We start from the raw sequence: 18,193 nt of genomic DNA, 5'->3' as shown, positions 1-18,193 counted from the left end.
GATCCCGAGAGGAGAATGGAGGAGAAGGGATTGCGGCGTGACCATCCCCCCTGGGGGGTGATTTCTCGCTTTCTGTCTCTCTGTCTCTCTCTGTCTGGTGAGCGCACGCACCCTATAGCAAAAACCTCTCCAAAGGAAAAAAAAAGAAAAAAAGAATAATAAGTGCATTATTGACTCAGCAATGGTTTCTAAAAACAGCATCACTCCAAAGAGAAGTACATGCTCAGTGTCCTGGTAGCTCCATCCACTGTTTTCTTTTTTTCCAGCTGTTATAATGGTTATATACCTGTTTCAAATTTGCAATCTCCACAGTACTTGAACCCTCTATCATTATGCTATAACCATCTCTATCTTGAATGACACTCTGTCTTAAAAAAACATTTTGTTGGGGCCGGCAAGTGGTGTGGTGATTAAGGGCGCTGGACTCCCACATGGCTGACTACGGTTTGAGTCCCAGACCTGGCAACTTGCTTTCTCACTTTCTCTCTTTCTCTCTCCTCACTCTGTCCCTCTCTGATCAAATCTAAGAAATAAAAAGTTGGGAACCAGCAGTTAGCATAATGGCTATGTTGCTGGACTCCCACGTAGTTGACCGTGGTTCGTGTCCCGGTCCCAGTGGCTTAAAACTCACGCCGGGCGCGTGTGCGTGCATGCCTAAGATCCCGAGAGGAGAATGGAGAAGGGATTGCGATGTGACCATCCCCCCTGGGGGGTGATTTCTCGCTTTCTGTCTCTATGTCTCTCTCTGTCTGTCTGGCGAGCGCACATGCCCTATAGCAAGAACCTCTCCCCTCCCCCAAGAAAAAAAAGAATAAGAAGAAAAAAAAAAGAAATAAAAAGTTAAATAATTTTTTAAAAATTGGTAAAACAATTATTTTAGGTAACTTGTTTTTGCTTTTACACATAACTTTAATATGTTTGATATTGGGGACCAGCAGGTGGCATGGTGGACACTCCCACATGGTCAACTACAGTTCGAGTCTCAGACCTGGTGGCTTGCTTTCTTGCTTTCCCTCTCTCTCCTCTCTCTCTCTTTCTCTCTCTGTGTGTGTCTCTCTCTGGCCAAATTAAAATATGTGAATGAATAAATAAAAAAAAATAATTCTTAAAAAAAGAGACTCAATATGTTTGATATTATTTCATTATTTTTGCCACATTCTATTTCAGGTCTAAATCATATTTTAAAAATATTTTAAAACAAAGCTGATTGTTCCATTTCCAATCCTTTATATAAATCTCTTCTATCTTGATTAGGTGCTGATTACAAGACTGTGTAAATGTTTGTCTTATCAAACTGTATGTGGGGATTTCCAGTAATCACATTTTTTTTCACAATTAAAAAAAATTTGCTTGTGGGCAAGTGCATGGATCAGAGAGATACAGAGAAGAGGAGAGATAGAAAGAGAATGAGAAAAAGCACCCCCTCAGGGAGAATGGCTCAGAGAGATACAGAGAGAAAGGAGGAGAGATAGAAAGAGAACGAGAAAAAGCACCTCCCCAGGGAGAATGGCCATGCCATAATCCTTTCTCCCTCATTTTCCTCAGGATTTTAAAAAAAGAGCTATTTATTTAATTTTATTATTTATCATTATTATTATTATTTTAAATTTGCTGCAGGGAACATATGCTCACCACAGGGGGAGACAGAGAGGGAAAATGAGAAAGTGAGAAAGGAACTCGCCAGGTCCGGGACTCGAACTGCCGTCGGCCATATGGGAGTCCAGCACCTTAACCACTATTTTAAGTCTCAACATCAATTATTATTATTCCTTATATTTTTGTAACATCTGAATTTAATCCTCTTGTTTGATTGATTCCTCCAAAAATATTTTCAGTGTAAGCATTTCTGTAGTAAACCTTCTGAAGTCTTTTCACACCCTCGTATTATTTAAATACTAATTTGGCTGGATATAAAATGATTTATGATTCAAGGAAAGGAATTTCAAGCCTAGAATGTTATGTCCATCCAAATTAGCATGCAGTGAAAAGCCCTCCTCCATTCTTATAACGTATTTTACTGGTAATTAGATTCATTAGAAGCAAAGCTTAGGAGAGAAGATGCCAAGAGTCCTTGCATCTCCAGACATCCTTACTTTTTATAGATTACTCAGTTTTATTTATGTGAAAGTGGAGAGTTGCACGGGCCTAATGCAGGATATTGACAGATTAAATCTAATTACAGCGGGAGCTGGTACTGAACAGGCTGACTCCAGACATCCTTCGGGCTCCACGGCAGCTATTTCTGAGATGAGAAAACCCTCCTGAACTGGCGGAACGTCTTTGTGAGGCTGAGCTCTGCTTAAAAACAGGGTCTGGAGGCCCTTTCCCTTGGCACCTGGTAACAGCTGTGATTCCAGCTATGGGCCATTCTGGTCCACTTGAAGATACACATATATGTAAATACATATACATATACATATGTGTGTCTGTCTATAAATACATATACATAAATATATATGTGTGTGTGTGTATTTTTATACACACACATACACATATTTATATATATACATACACACAAAAAAATCCAGAGTTAGGAAGACCTTCCCTACCTCCCAAGACTTTGTTAGTAAACACAGTAACTTAAGGCTTGTTCGAAAAGAATATTTTATTTTATGGTCTGTATTTACCTGACATCTGTGTCAAATGGAGAACTAGTTACTACCTATATTTACAATTAAGTTATATCTGGCACTTCTTCTCTGGGAAAATGAGAAAGTGAGAAAGCAAGCCACCAGGTCTGGGAGTCGAACTACAATTGGCCATATGAGAGTCCAGCACCTAAACCACTAATTTAAGCCTCAACATCAAGGATTATTATTTCTTATATTTTTGTAACATCTGGATTTAATTCTCTTGTTTGATTCGTTCCTCCAAAAATATTTTTTCAGTGTAAGCATTTCTATGGTAAACCTTCTGAAGTCTTTTCACATCCTCCTTTTATTTAAATACTAATTTGGCTGGATATAAAATGATTCATGATTCAAGGAAAGGATAAAAGTCTCATATCCTTATCACATTTATTTGTTAACTCAATACACTTTACTTTCTTTCTTTCTTTTTTTGGAGAGGTTTTTGCTATAGGGCGCGTGCGCTCATCAAAAAGACAGAGAGAGACAGAGAGACAGAAAGTGAGAAAATAACCCCAGGGGGGATGACCATGCCACAATCCCTTCTCCTCCATTCTCCTCTTGGGATCTTGGGCACGCATGCACACACACCCGGCGTGAGTTTAAGCCACCGGGTACAGGACTCAAACCTTGGTCAACTACATGAGAGTCCAGCGACATAGCCATTACGCCAACTGCAGGTCCCTCAATACACTTGACTAAGCATCTGCTAGGTTCTGGCCCTTGTGCCGAATGCCAAGATGATGAAGATAACAGGATAAGCCCCTGCCCTTGTGGAGCTCATAGCCCGCCAGCCCTAACTTGGCTTCTGGGCCCTTCTTCATTTGGAAAAGTAACCTGTGAGCAACTCCGCTACAATTTCTGTTAGCTCTCCTGGGAAGATCACCAGTCATGAGACTGATCAGCTTCCACCCAGCGAGCTGAACTTCCTCCGACCCTGTTTACCTTCTGCATTGCTTCCGCATACATATACACAGCCTTCTCCTTTTGGAAGAAGGAGGAAATGATTTTGCACTTTGACTTACTTCTTTTTTAAACTGTATTTGGGGCCAGGTCTCCTCTGTGAATTTGTAGCCATTTACAAGTAAGTGGTAGATATAGTGGGCCGAGAAGCAGTAGGAGCGGGCGTACTCTTCATCGAACTTGGGGAGCAGGTGTGGGAGCTGAAAGGGAGGTTTAAAACATCTGAGAGGCAGGGAGGGCAGGGATGTTTTAAAACACACACTTCAGAGTACACCTCAGGTTAGCAGTTAACGTTTTAAAGTATTTATCGCCTGGAATTTTGATAATAAAAAGTCACTATTTAGTAATGCAATTATATAAACAAAAACATCTATACAATATTATGTAATAATAATCTCTCTAAATTCATTGAGGGCTTACGTGCCAGACACCGTTACCAGCATGGTGCGTGTGCTTAGAACATTAGTCCACAACACAGAAGTGAGGTAGAGTCCCTTTTACCCCCATTTTACCCCCATTTTATTGAGGAGGATATTGACAGATTAAATCTAATTACAGCGGGAGCTGGTACTGAACAGGCTGACTCCAGACATCCTTCGGGCTCCACGGCAGCTATTTCTGAGATGAGAAAACCCTCCTGAACTGGCGGAACGTCTTTGTGAGGCTGAGCTCTGCTTAAAAACAGGGTCTGGAGGCCCTTTCCCTTGGCACCTGGTAACAGCTGTGATTCCAGCTATGGGCCATTCTGGTCCACTTGAAGATACACATATATGTAAATACATATACATATACATATGTGTGTCTGTCTATAAATACATATACATAAATATATATGTGTGTGTGTGTATTTTTATACACACACATACACATATTTATATATATACATACACACAAAAAAATCCAGAGTTAGGAAGACCTTCCCTACCTCCCAAGACTTTGTTAGTAAACACAGTAACTTAAGGCTTGTTCGAAAAGAATATTTTATTTTATGGTCTGTATTTACCTGACATCTGTGTCAAATGGAGAACTAGTTACTACCTATATTTACAATTAAGTTATATCTGGCACTTCTTCTCTGGGAAAATGAGAAAGTGAGAAAGCAAGCCACCAGGTCTGGGAGTCGAACTACAATTGGCCATATGAGAGTCCAGCACCTAAACCACTAATTTAAGCCTCAACATCAAGGATTATTATTTCTTATATTTTTGTAACATCTGGATTTAATTCTCTTGTTTGATTCGTTCCTCCAAAAATATTTTTTCAGTGTAAGCATTTCTATGGTAAACCTTCTGAAGTCTTTTCACATCCTCCTTTTATTTAAATACTAATTTGGCTGGATATAAAATGATTCATGATTCAAGGAAAGGATAAAAGTCTCATATCCTTATCACATTTATTTGTTAACTCAATACACTTTACTTTCTTTCTTTCTTTTTTTGGAGAGGTTTTTGCTATAGGGCGCGTGCGCTCATCAAAAAGACAGAGAGAGACAGAGAGACAGAAAGTGAGAAAATAACCCCAGGGGGGATGACCATGCCACAATCCCTTCTCCTCCATTCTCCTCTTGGGATCTTGGGCACGCATGCACACACACCCGGCGTGAGTTTAAGCCACCGGGTACAGGACTCAAACCTTGGTCAACTACATGAGAGTCCAGCGACATAGCCATTACGCCAACTGCAGGTCCCTCAATACACTTGACTAAGCATCTGCTAGGTTCTGGCCCTTGTGCCGAATGCCAAGATGATGAAGATAACAGGATAAGCCCCTGCCCTTGTGGAGCTCATAGCCCGCCAGCCCTAACTTGGCTTCTGGGCCCTTCTTCATTTGGAAAAGTAACCTGTGAGCAACTCCGCTACAATTTCTGTTAGCTCTCCTGGGAAGATCACCAGTCATGAGACTGATCAGCTTCCACCCAGCGAGCTGAACTTCCTCCGACCCTGTTTACCTTCTGCATTGCTTCCGCATACATATACACAGCCTTCTCCTTTTGGAAGAAGGAGGAAATGATTTTGCACTTTGACTTACTTCTTTTTTAAACTGTATTTGGGGCCAGGTCTCCTCTGTGAATTTGTAGCCATTTACAAGTAAGTGGTAGATATAGTGGGCCGAGAAGCAGTAGGAGCGGGCGTACTCTTCATCGAACTTGGGGAGCAGGTGTGGGAGCTGAAAGGGAGGTTTAAAACATCTGAGAGGCAGGGAGGGCAGGGATGTTTTAAAACACACACTTCAGAGTACACCTCAGGTTAGCAGTTAACGTTTTAAAGTATTTATCGCCTGGAATTTTGATAATAAAAAGTCACTATTTAGTAATGCAATTATATAAACAAAAACATCTATACAATATTATGTAATAATAATCTCTCTAAATTCATTGAGGGCTTACGTGCCAGACACCGTTACCAGCATGGTGCGTGTGCTTAGAACATTAGTCCACAACACAGAAGTGAGGTAGAGTCCCTTTTACCCCCATTTTACCCCCATTTTATTGAGGTGAGGGAACAAGAAGAGTCTAATAGCCAGAGTTAGAGTGTACACACACAAGCACACGCACAGAAAACTCTACGCTACAGTTGTCCTGACACTGAACCTTTCTCTTTAAACACTGACCTGACTCCAGTCATAGGAGCAGAAATTCCAGGTGCTTGAGTTGAAGGCATCCAGGGAAAAGCTACCCGTAAGATTTAAGGCACTGGCGGTGTAGTAGAATCCAGCAAAAGCCTGAAAGCGAGTAGCACGGGAGGAAATTAGTTATCAGACTGGGGTATACTATGGAGATTTCAGGGTGAGAAATGAGAACGTGGATAACAGGTAAGCAGAAAGGAAACAGAAAAGTGGGAAATAAACATTCGATGGGGAGATGAAAGGACTCTTGCAGTGGGTTTTGCACTTACCACAAATGGTCCTTTAACTCTTGGCTGAAAAACCCCATCAAAGGAACAGGTGTTTTGATTATGGCAAGCTTTGTAGTCAAATATGGAAGCCACCTTCTCCCTACACAGCGTGGCGTCCCCAGTTCCTTCAAAAGTGATGACATCAGTGGGGTTATAAATTTTGGGGGCCTGTTCTTTTGTGCACAGGCTGTCAAAAACACGGCCCATGGTGAAGGTGGTGCTGTAATCCCGAGGGTAACAGGGGTTGATGACTCTGGTTTTGGAGGAAGAGTTCTGTAGACACAGGAGAAAGGTGTTAGAAACCGCTCTGCTGTGGAGGACCAAGTATTTCCCTTTGGGGAGTGTCTACTTTCACTATCCTCCGAGGCTAAGACAGACACTGAAAAATACCATTCTGCATCATCGGGCACTGATCCCAGGCATCCAGATAACTCAAGTAGAGGCAGGATAAAAGATGTGTGTGACAGTATAGTGCACATTGTATCCTGGACCAGGCGTGAGGCTAGGCTCTCTCACATTACCTGATCTAGAAATTATTCTCAACAGTGATAGAAAATACTACATACACAAAGAAACTATATTTAACAACAAAGGTACAGGACCAATGATGAGAACTATATATTTTAATGGAGCATCCAAATCAAGAACTAAATAAACAGAATGACATTTTATAATTTTAAAAAGAAATCCTTAACATCATTAATAAGCTTATGTTGTTACCTTCTTATATGAATCAATGCAGTTGCAATCAGAATCTCAGTGAAAAACTTCATCTTTTTGCTACTACTTAAAAGGATTTGGGGGACCAGCAGTTAGGGTAATGGCTATGTCGCTGGACTCCCATGAAGTTGACCACGATTCGAGTCCTGGACCCAGTGGCTTAAACTCACACTGGGCACGTGTGCATGCGTGCCCAAGATCCCAAGAGGAGAGTGGAGGAGAAAGGATTGCAGCGTGGACATCCCCCCTGGGGAGTAATTTCTCGCTTTCTGTCTCTCTATCTCTGTTTTTCTGGCAAGTGCACGTGCCCTATAGCAAAAAAAAGGATTTGGAAGTTCAAAATAAGTATCCGAGCATATAGAAAAACAAACTATTAAGGTAGAACAATACAATATTGGCCCAAGAATGAAAAAATTAACATACAGAACTGAAAATTCAGAAACAGATCCTTATTATCTATGCTCTTATTGTTGGAATGTCTTGGTGTCCTCAAAGTTATAAGGTTTGAAAAAGTCATCATAGAGGCCGGCAGGTGGAGTGGTGGTTAGGGGCTCTGGACTCCTACATGGCTGATTGCAGTTCAAATCCCTGACCTGGTAGGTTGCTTTCTCACTCTCTTTCTGCCACTCTCTGATCAAATTAAAATAAATAAATAAAGTTAAATAAGATCATCCTTTTTTAAAAAAAGTCATTACAACCCTGGTGGAAATCTAGATAGTTTTACTTTTCTTGGAAGATTGCCCATTTGTTCACATAATTTTGCTTTTATTAGGTCATTGGGAAAGTCATGATGTATTCTTCTTTGCAAAAATGTGTCACAACTTTCCCAATGACTCAGTAACTTGCCAGAGGGTGCATGTGCTGCCAGAGAGAGACAGAGAGAGGAGAAGAAGGAAGGCAAGGAAACATCCCTCATAGCGAATGGTCACACCGCAATCCTTTCTCCTCCCCTTCTCCTTTTGGAATTTTGGGCATATATGCACATGTGTCCAGTGTGTTTTCAAGCTACTAGGTTCAGGACTTGAACTGCATGATCAGTCATGTGGGATCCAGCTGCCTTAACCACCAGGTCATTGGCTGGCCCTATTGTTCATTTAAATAAAAAACATACTCATTATTTGACTCTGTTTTACAGAACTAAAATCACTAGTTCATAACGTTATATGTGCAAAGTTTATTGTATGGTCATTACAGCAACAAAACAGGACATATAGGAGGGGACTAGTTGACAGATTATGGGATATTAAATAGCTGATAAAATAAGTTATAAATTGACCTGAAATATGTAGAAGAATACATACAACACCCTTTCATATGGTTTGAAATTTTTACAATAAGAATGTACTTTCTCTTACAACAAAATTATCAATATAGCTTTTTGCTTTTTAAATTATGGTACTTGGAATTTTATGCACCCACAAAAGTAATGATTTCTGGGGCCAGTAGATGATATAGTGGTTAAGGTACTGGATTCCCACACGGTCAACCATGGTTCAAGTCCCAGACTTGGTGGTTTTAAACTCATGCTGAAGGGGAACATTCCTACACTTTTGGTGGGAATGAAAATTAGCCCAGCCACTGTGGAAAATAATATGGAGGTTCCTCAAAGATTTATAAATAGAACTACCATTTGATCCAGCCATCCTACTTCTGGGTATCTACCCAAAGGACAGGAGAATGCTCAGTCAGAAAAGCACTTGCACATCAATGTTATTGCAGCATTATTCATGATCACTAAGACATGGAACCAACCCAAATGTCCACAAACAGATGAGTGGATTGAAAAAAATGTGGCACATATACTCTATGGAATACTACTCAACCATAAAAAAAAACAAGACCCTGGCATTTGATAGAAAGTGGTCAAATATGGAAGATTTATTGCTGAGTGAAGGAATCCAGGCTATGAAAGAAAGATATTGTATGCATCCACTTAGTATATACTGACTATCTGTATTCTATAGTAGAGATTGAAATATTGGAGAACATAAAAGCAGTGAGAATAGTTATGGACACTGAAGACAGTGGGTAATAGGGGTGGGGGGAGAAGGGAAGAGTATACAAAGGATAGCAAGAGAACAAATAGAGAGGTATGTAATTTGTGGGACACAGAAATGGTTTATTACCTGTTGATGATGACGTGTATAGTATTTCAACTGGACTGTTCTGAGAAGTATAGTGATTGAATGTTTAAAAAAATGAGAATAATTATAATAATAATAATTTGAAAAAAAGTTATTTGATGATGATAATGTGGATAGTAACATCTTTGTCTTTAAATTATGGTACTTGGAATTTTATGCACCCTCAAAAGTAATGATTTCTAGGACCAGTGGATGGTATAGTGCTTAAGGCACTGGATTCCCATATGGTCAACCATGGTTCAAATCCTGGAAAAAGAAATGTTATACACTGTAAAGATATATGTAATATGTGATTAAATGTAATATAAAAAAATTTAAAAACAACAGCAACAACAACAAAAACCTCATGCTGAGCATGTGTGGATGTATGCCCAAAATCCCAGGAGGAGAATGAAGAAGAAGGGGTTGCAGTGTGGCCACTTCCCCTGGGGGGAAGATTTCTCACTTTCCCTCTCACTGTCTTTCTCTATTTGTCTCCTGAGAGCACTCGTGCTCTATAACAAAAACCTTAAAAAAATGAAAATAATGATTTCAAAAGACATGAACAACATAGGAAATTGCCCATAATATATAGTTAGGCTAAATAAAAGCTAAAGGAGAAGGGATTGTAGTGTGACCATCGGCTCTGGGGGGTACTTTCTCACTTTCTCTCTCTCTCCAGTGAGTACGCATGCCCTGTAACAAAAGAAAAAAAGAAAAAAGAAAAAAAAAAGGGAAGGAAAGCAGCCCAGCCATAATGACACAGTAGTAATGCAAGTGTCCTGCAAGACTGGAAGCCATATGGCTGGCCACAGGTTTGGATCCCTGAGTCGGCCTGAAAGCATGCTGGGAGTGCATGCTCAGGTGCTCAGAATCCTGAGGAGCTGGAGGTCAGGGAAGGGGGGGATCGTGGCACGAGAAGACCCTGTTCAGGGTGCTTCCGCCTCCCTGAATCCCCCTTTCTCTTGGGCGAGTGCATACCTCCATATTGTAAAAAGAGGAAACGAGGGAAGGAAGGGAAGTGATTGCGTGTTAGTGTGCAGTCAGGTTGACACTCCAGCTCTGCTGTAACTGGAGACTTGTTAAAGAGAAAGTGATACCCAAAGGCTGTATCAAGGCATCGTGTTTGCAACAACATGAAGCTCTTTATATCACAGATGAGGAAGCGAGATCAAACTGGGGAATTGACTCAGCCAGTGCTCATGACGCAATAACTCGGGTGAACCTTGTAAGTCAGGGCTTCGTCACACACATCTGACCCATGAAAGTACTAGCCAGGCAGGTCTGGCCACGGGCTTATCCCCTCAGTTGAGTCAGAAGGATCTGAAAATAGAGCCACCCTCTTAAACATCCAGGGGCAAATGGAGACCTCTGTCCCTGTCCCTGTGAGCTGACTGAGAGGCAGGGGGCTCCTCCTTGGAGACCTACGTACTCAAACCTGTCTGCAACCTCAGAAAGATGGGGTCTTCCTATCTCTACTGTGGACTGCTTAATACACAGATAGTCATTCTTTGGCAAACACTTTAAGGAAGGCATACACACACACACACACACACACACACACACACCTCAGGGCCAGAATGATTTAAGAGATTAGTCTCTCTGACCCTCACTCACCCTGGATAAAGGATGATTTCTCCGGGCTCCCACCCTCTACTCCTGCCAGGGTCTGAGCTGGAGGAAGGTACATTATGCCCCACTAGGAATAAAAAGGAGTTGGAAAAAGGATGATTTTTCAGACCTTAGTTCCTAGAAAGAAGCACTTTGGTTGAACTACTTTAATGAGCAATGGGGGCAGGAGTGATATTGAATGATGAGCCTCAGTTCCGGAGGGTCCATTGGGTTCCCTGTGGGGTTGGTTTGGCTGAGTTTGAAGGTGAAGGAGATACAGAATTGGCCTAATTCTTTTCAAGTCGTGACAAATAATAGTTTGATTTCAAAATCTAACTGCTGGTTTTCCAGAACCAACTTTTCTTCCAATTTGCTCTAGGGTTTTTAAAAGGCTCAGTTAATTGCCAGAAAATATTCATATTAGGTTCGTAAAACCTCTTGATCCTAAACTCTTTTTTACTCAAGAAGTCTTAAACCATACATTTCCCTGTGTAGAGGTTGTTCAACTAAAGGAATTACATGTCTTTTAAACAAACAAAAAAATACGCTGAACTCCCATGTAGTTGGCCGCAGTTCGAGTCCCAGACCTGGTAGCTTAAACTCACACCAGGCGCGTGTGCGTGCGTGCCCAAGATCCCGAGAGGAGAATGGAGGAGAAGGGATTGTGATGTGGCCATCCCCCCGGGGGGTGATTTCTCACTTTCTGTCTCCCTTTCTCTTTCTGTCTTTCTGGCAAGTGGATGCACACTGTAACAAAAACCTCTCAAAAAACAAACAAACAAATAAAAAATAAAATAAAAAAAGAAAGAAAAGAAAACCTGAGGTAGAGCTACAGAAGAGTAGTTGAAGTTGAGCTCTGTCCTTCCCAGGTGGTGCTGACAAGTCTCCTGACAGGAAATGTGTACGTGTCTGGGCCTCCAGCCTTCCCTTTGAGGCTCAGGAAGAAGGTCTGGGGAATGACCAGAACTGAAGGGCAAGTTCCCACAGGCACTGGCTAAACACAGAGGGGTCTGAAGAGAGTTCTGCTGGAGACCATGTTGGGGGCCAGCCCGAGTTTTCTGCAGACTAGTCACTGGGAAGTATCTTTGGTGACTGAGGTAGGTTTAAGGCCTGGGATTGGCTGCTGCTGCTGCTACTCTGTCCGCTCTGTTCACAGGCCGACCTAGACCGTGTTCCCGCCCCTGCAGTCCATTAGAAGACGGTCTGTGGCTTCTGGTTGTCTTCATCCCCCTCTAGTTGGCCAAGGTCTCTTCCCCCTTCAGCACCAGCCATGGCTGAGACTGATGGCCCCTCAACACTGGAGTCTGAGGTGTGGGGTCTCATCCACAGAGCTAGTGCCCTGGCTGACACACTGCATGCTGATGCTAATGTTGAACTTACGACAGTGACAGCCTCTCAGCTGATGCCTGAAGTAGCCTGGAACACTTACCACATGAATTTCAGACCTACATGCCGGGATATGGAGGTGCCAAAGTTCTACCATACAAGGGGCCTCAAGCTTGCTTACTGTAGGCTCACTAACAAGAAGGCTGGGCCCGGGGAGGGAGGACTCTGCCCTCTCTCCTCTCAGCAAGCATTTTTCTTGTAAAAGCAATTATTATTTTGTCTACACCCAGGGGAGTCTCAAAGCCCTCAGGCTCATTTAGCTATTGGTTCAAAATAACTTGTGTTCATAGAGGGATCCTAGGTCTTGAATCATCTGGAAAACATCTGGAGCTCCGGAACTTCCTAGACTTCTTACTCAAATTCACTGAAAGTGGTCAACACAACGAAGAGAGAGAGAAGCTTAGACACTCTAGGAGTAAACCGGAAGGTGCTGTCAATTCCATCCAACTTCCAGTTGGAGAAGGGAAGGCAGACTCCAGAGGGCAGGGCATCCAGCCCTTAGCTCAGACCCTGAAGGGAACACCTGCCACCCTCCGTGCCACCTCCCACCTGCTCAGGTACCTGCAGGAGGACTGCCAGAAACCTCTTCTCAGCCTCGTTCCGGCCGTAGCACTGGTAGCTGTGTGTGTACAGTGAGTACTTGTAGCCGTAGAGGGACACCTGCACGCTGTCACTGCTGTTCGGCTCCACCTCCCCTTCTGCCACGAAGGATATTTGGGTGGAGGCTCCGCCTAAATCCAGGGCACCTACGGTTTCCACTCCATGTGGATGCACCCACATATGCCACAGGTTCTTCTGCACAGCGGGAAAAGAAAGTGAGCGAAAGGCCAGAGGCACCATCGGTTTGCCAAGGGTGCTCCACCCCAAACCCACCTCCCATGGCTAAGAAATAGGACGTGGGGGAGCATTCTGGGCTGTTTCTCTCCTTTCATTTCAGGGGCAGTGAATTCAAAGGCTTACACGAGCTGGGAAATGAATGAGTAATGAATGTGGGAGGTAGATTAGGGAGTGGTGGGGACTACGCCAAACCGGAGAGTCCACAGTTACACTCTGTACCCGTTGGCTGTTCCCAGGCGGGACTACGAGTCCACTGTGATCAGTTACTCTAGTGTTGTGGGGGAGGGAAGTGTCAGAAGAAGTTAGATAATGTGGATTTGTATGTGAAACCTCAACTAGGAACTGTTAGCAACTCATCTAAGGTTTAAAAATACATCTGAAGGGAAACAAAGGAGGCCTTAGACCAGATATGGTCTGGGTACCCTCGGTTTGTAACATGTGAGCTGATGGTTGTCTTTTCCAGTAGGCTTTCCTCTGTACCCAAGGAACAGGGGTGCAGGGGTGGGACTGTAAGGAGACCTGGGGACACGGAGCGAAGACTCCTCTTCCTCTACAGGGATTCGGAAACAGACTGCTTGAGGGCTCTGTAAATTCCAGGTCATGATGGAGCCTGGTGGGAGGGTCGTTCTCCAACTGCCCTTCCAAAGATCCATAATCCAGTGGGAAATCAAACGCTACGCCCTTCAGTTCCTTGCAAGCTATTTAAGTGAAGATCTTCCCCACCACCCTGTGCATTTATTGTGTTGAAGATCAATGATTTTTCTCCAGCTGCGTGTGTCTTTTCTAAGCTGTTGTCTCCAGGGTGTTTCCCTAACACACTACGTCATAGGGTGACGCAGGCCAGATGCCTCCGTTGGCATGTACCCTATTGAAGCTAACTCCCCCAGGGATGGGATAAACAGCAAGATGAAAAACCATGCATTTGTTTCCACACACCTCCAGGAAATTTCCCATTAAATAGTTGGCTGTAATCCATCCATACACCCCTTCCTCTTGCCCAGAAATGATTTGAGCAACCCTAAAATCAAAGGGCTGGGACTTGAAGTAGTTTTGGATGCTTTCAAGGACTTCATTAGCTGCTGTTTCATTTTGCAACCTATGCAAGGCACAGAACACACAAGGCTGAGGGCCCAGATAACACAGTCTTCACAGTTTCGCTCAGGTGAAAACGTAAACCTCCCCAACCCACTGGTGGCAGCGACAAGTTTCCAGATGAGTGTAGTACCTGGCAACCTCTTTGGCAAATTTCAGCCTCCTGGGGCAACCTTAAAGGCAGGATGCACTTGTTACCCGTCAAACTGCCACACAGGAAAATCGCCTTCAGCCAAAGCATGGTATGTTCTTCTTACCCCTACCTGTTCCCGTTCCAATCTCTAGCAACCAGGTAATCAAAAGGGCATCCCACTGGGCCAGCAGGTGGTGTGGTGGTTAAGGCACTGGACCCCATATGGCCAACTCTGTGGTTCAAGGGCTGGATCCAGTGGCTTGAAAAACACACCAGGTGCATGTGTATGTGTGCCCCAAATCCCAAAACTGGAGAATGGAGAAGAAGGGATTGGGGCATGGCCATCCCCCTGGGGAGTGACTTCTCACTTTTCTTCTCTCTCTGGAAAGCAGATGTACCCTATGGTAAACATGAGAGAGGGAGAGAAAGAGAGAGAGAGAGAGAGAATCCTACTAACTGCTATTTCTTGGCCTCAGATCAGCAAAGGAAAGGAGATGGCTGAACGCATGGAAGAGACATGGACTCTCCTGGGAGCATCCTGCGAAAAAGGCCAGAGGAAGGTGTGCTCAGAAGGAAGGGAAAGGAAAGTGGGTGAGTTTTCAGCTGTCCCTGTTTTACTCTTTGGGAGGCCTCCAAATCAGGGGACAGGATGCTGAGCACACTGCTGCACTGACAACCTGCCCACCCTCTGTGTGCTGACCTGCAGAGCAGCAGGCAGCATTACGGTGTCACCCTAGCACGACAGCAAGTAACAGCAGGACAGCAGCCCTCTGTGGCCACTCTGGCCTGTGTAAGAAAGCTGACTTGGCAGGTTCCCACCCTTTCACCAGTGGGTTAAGAACGCCAGGGGCGCTGGCTCGCTCCTGGCTCAGGAAGAAGAAAGAGCCATTCTACAACCGAAGTCCCTTCCGATTCAGAGCCAAATGATCACTGTTTGGAAAGTGCTTCAGAGTCCTCCAGTGCCCCTCATTCCCATCCCAGCTCATTCTCATCGGCTGCTTTTCTTTCTTCCTCTGTTGCTTTTCTAACCATTAAAAATATAAGCTTGTTCTCCCGAGAAATAGACATCCTCGCAAACCAGTTTTACAAAACAGTAGCTAATAATGGACTCAAAGGGGCCATTCCATTGTTTCCCAAATGGGGAGCTTTCTGTTCTACGTTTTTGTCATAGGCTACACATTTCAGAGCCTTTTAATTCGTTATAATTTGTTGATAATAATTTAACGTACAATCTCACCAAGAGGCACTTGTGGGGGCGGGCAACAAACAAAAGGTCAGATACTTTAGAACTATCTTCGTGGGGAAAAAAAGGCAGGAGAAAGAAATTTCTGGATAACTTCTATTACATGTAAATTCAATTTTACATATACACACACACACACACATATATATGCTTACATACACACACACACACATATATATATATACACACACACACACACATATGTATGTTTACATATATATATACACACACACACACATATATATATATATACACACACACACACACACACACACATATATATGTTTACATATATATACACACACACACACACACACACACATATATATATACACACACACACACATATAGATATATAGATATATATACACACACACACACACACACACACATATATATATACACACACACACACATATATATGTTTTAAATTTGCTACAGGGAGCATGCACTAGCCAGAGAGAGAGAGGGAGAGAAATACTCCCTTGGGGGAGATGACCTTCTCCTCAACTGTCCTCCTGGGATTTGGGTCACACATGCACATGTACCCGGCATGTTTTTTTGTTTTTTTGGAGAGATTTTCACTGTAGGGCGCGTGCGCTCGCCAGACAGACAGAGAGAGACATAGAGACAGAAAGCGAGAAATCACCCCCCCAGGGGGGATGGTCACGCCGCAATCCCTTCTCCTCCATTCTCCTCTCGGGATCTTGGGCACGCACGCACATGCGCCCGGCGTGACTTTTAAGCCACCGGGTCCGGGACACGAACTGCGGTCGACTACGTGGGAGTCCAGCGACATAGCCATTACGCTAACTGCTGGTTCCCTACCCGGCATGTTTTTGAAGCTGCCACTTCCAGGGCACAAAGCACAGTTGGCCATATGGGATTCAGCCACATAAACCACCACTCTGCCTATTTGACCTAAAACTCAATCATTTTGAAATATATTGTAGATTCCACGACAGAGCAAAGAAAATCTGACTTCTTTCCACAACCTACCTAGTCAAACATGATTATCAGGATAGAGACAAGGTTGGAGATGGCCCATGGTCTGGGGGTTAAGCTGGATCCCATGTTGCCAAGTGGTGAGTCAAATGTCAGCTTGAGAAAAACTCTGGGCACATGTGCATGTGTGTCCAAACCCCAACAGGGTGGAGAAATGAAGAGGAGCCCGCAGCGGAACCATTCCTCATAGGGGGTACTTCTCCCTCTCTCTCTTTCTGGCAAATGCTTGCGCCCTCTGCTAAAATTAAAAATATATAAACAAAGAGCCAGCAAGTGGCATAGTGGTTAAGGCACTGGATTCCCACGTCATTGACTGTGGTTTGAGTCCCAGCTTTGGTGGCTTGAAACTCATGCCAGGCACCTGTGTGCGTATGCCCAGAATCCTGAGAGGAGAATGGAGGAGAAGGGACTACAGTGTGGCCGTCCCCCCAGGGGTGTGATTTCTCGCTTTCTTTCTCTCTGTCTATTCAGAAAGTGCATGTGCCCTATACCAACCAAAAATCTCTCTCTCAAAAAAAGAGTAGAAATAAAGATAGAGGAACTCCAAGGGAAAGGCCCAGTCCAGCTGAGAACACTTTGTGATTTCTTTTCAATAATCATCATAAGGGAACCAACAGTTAGCGTAATGGCTATGTTGCTGGACTCCCACGTAGTCGACCGTGGTTCGCGTCCTGGACCCGGTGGCTTAAAACTCACACCTGGCGCATGTGCGTGCGTGCCCAAGATCCTGAGAGGAGAATGGAGGAGAAGGGATTGTGGCGTGACCATCCCCCCTGGGGGGTGATTTCTCGCTTTCTGTCTCTAATGTCTCTCTCTGTCTGTCTGGTGAGTGCATGCGCCCTATAGTGAAAATCTCTCCAAAAAAAAAAAAAAACATCGCTGTTCCCTTACGTTTTCTTCGTGCTCTGACATCTGTAATTTTATATTACTGGGGTTACAGACAAAGTGTCTAGGAACCATAGCAAGTGTTGTGTTTGGGGAATAAAGCCTTATTTCCAACACTTGGAATAGCTTCTACCCTGAATAGATTGAAGTTTGACTTTATTTATTTATTTTGCTATTTTTCTTTTGTTTCAAGGTTAAGGAAATACTCTACTGGAGAAAAAATAAATAAAAAGAGAAAGGACATGCAAAAACAATGCGATTAGACTACCAATCAGGGCTGTGACTTTAGAAGGAAGTCATTGAATGAATTGTTTTGTAATAATGCCAGAGACTTTAACCGATGGGAGGTGCAGGCATTCCATTGTCTTAAAGCAGATTTCAGTGACATCTTGTATATGGGCAGAAGCTACACTTACTGTGTAACTTGGCTGGTTGCTCTCAGATGTCAGCTGTCAAAAGTGACTTCTATGTCCCAAAGAACTAGAGGTCCATCCCATGAGCAGTATTTTTTTTTTTTTGAGAGGTTTTTGCTATAGGGAGCATGTGCTCACCAGAAAGACAGAGAGAGACAGAGAGACAGAAAGCGAGAAATCACCCCCAGGGGAGATGCCTACACTGCAAACCCTTCTCCTCCATTCTCCTCTCAGAATCTTGGGCATGCACGCACACGCGCC

The 18,193-nt window shown here is 43.5% G+C and overlaps 1 protein-coding gene across 1 annotated transcript in view; it reads right to left on the bottom strand.

Moving 5' to 3' along the window:
• Positions 1-18,193, bottom strand: part of ENTPD3 (ectonucleoside triphosphate diphosphohydrolase 3) — a 50,450-nt gene that overhangs the window by 3,288 nt on the left and 28,969 nt on the right. The window contains exons 5-9 of the mRNA XM_006155385.2: positions 14,098-14,257; positions 12,886-13,119; positions 6,485-6,757; positions 6,201-6,311; positions 5,619-5,756 (exon numbers count right to left, since the gene is read on the bottom strand). Coding sequence (XP_006155447.1) covers positions 5,619-5,756; positions 6,201-6,311; positions 6,485-6,757; positions 12,886-13,119; positions 14,098-14,257 — 916 coding nt within the window. The remainder of the gene's footprint in view (positions 1-5,618; positions 5,757-6,200; positions 6,312-6,484; positions 6,758-12,885; positions 13,120-14,097; positions 14,258-18,193) is intronic.

Source organism: Tupaia chinensis, unplaced genomic scaffold, assembly GCF_000334495.1.
Source record: "Tupaia chinensis unplaced genomic scaffold, TupChi_1.0 Scaffold000451_1, whole genome shotgun sequence".
Lineage (NCBI taxonomy): Eukaryota > Metazoa > Chordata > Mammalia > Scandentia > Tupaiidae > Tupaia > Tupaia belangeri.
The sequence above is the reverse complement of the archived record's forward strand: the minus strand, read 5'-3'. Positions and strand labels throughout refer to the sequence as shown.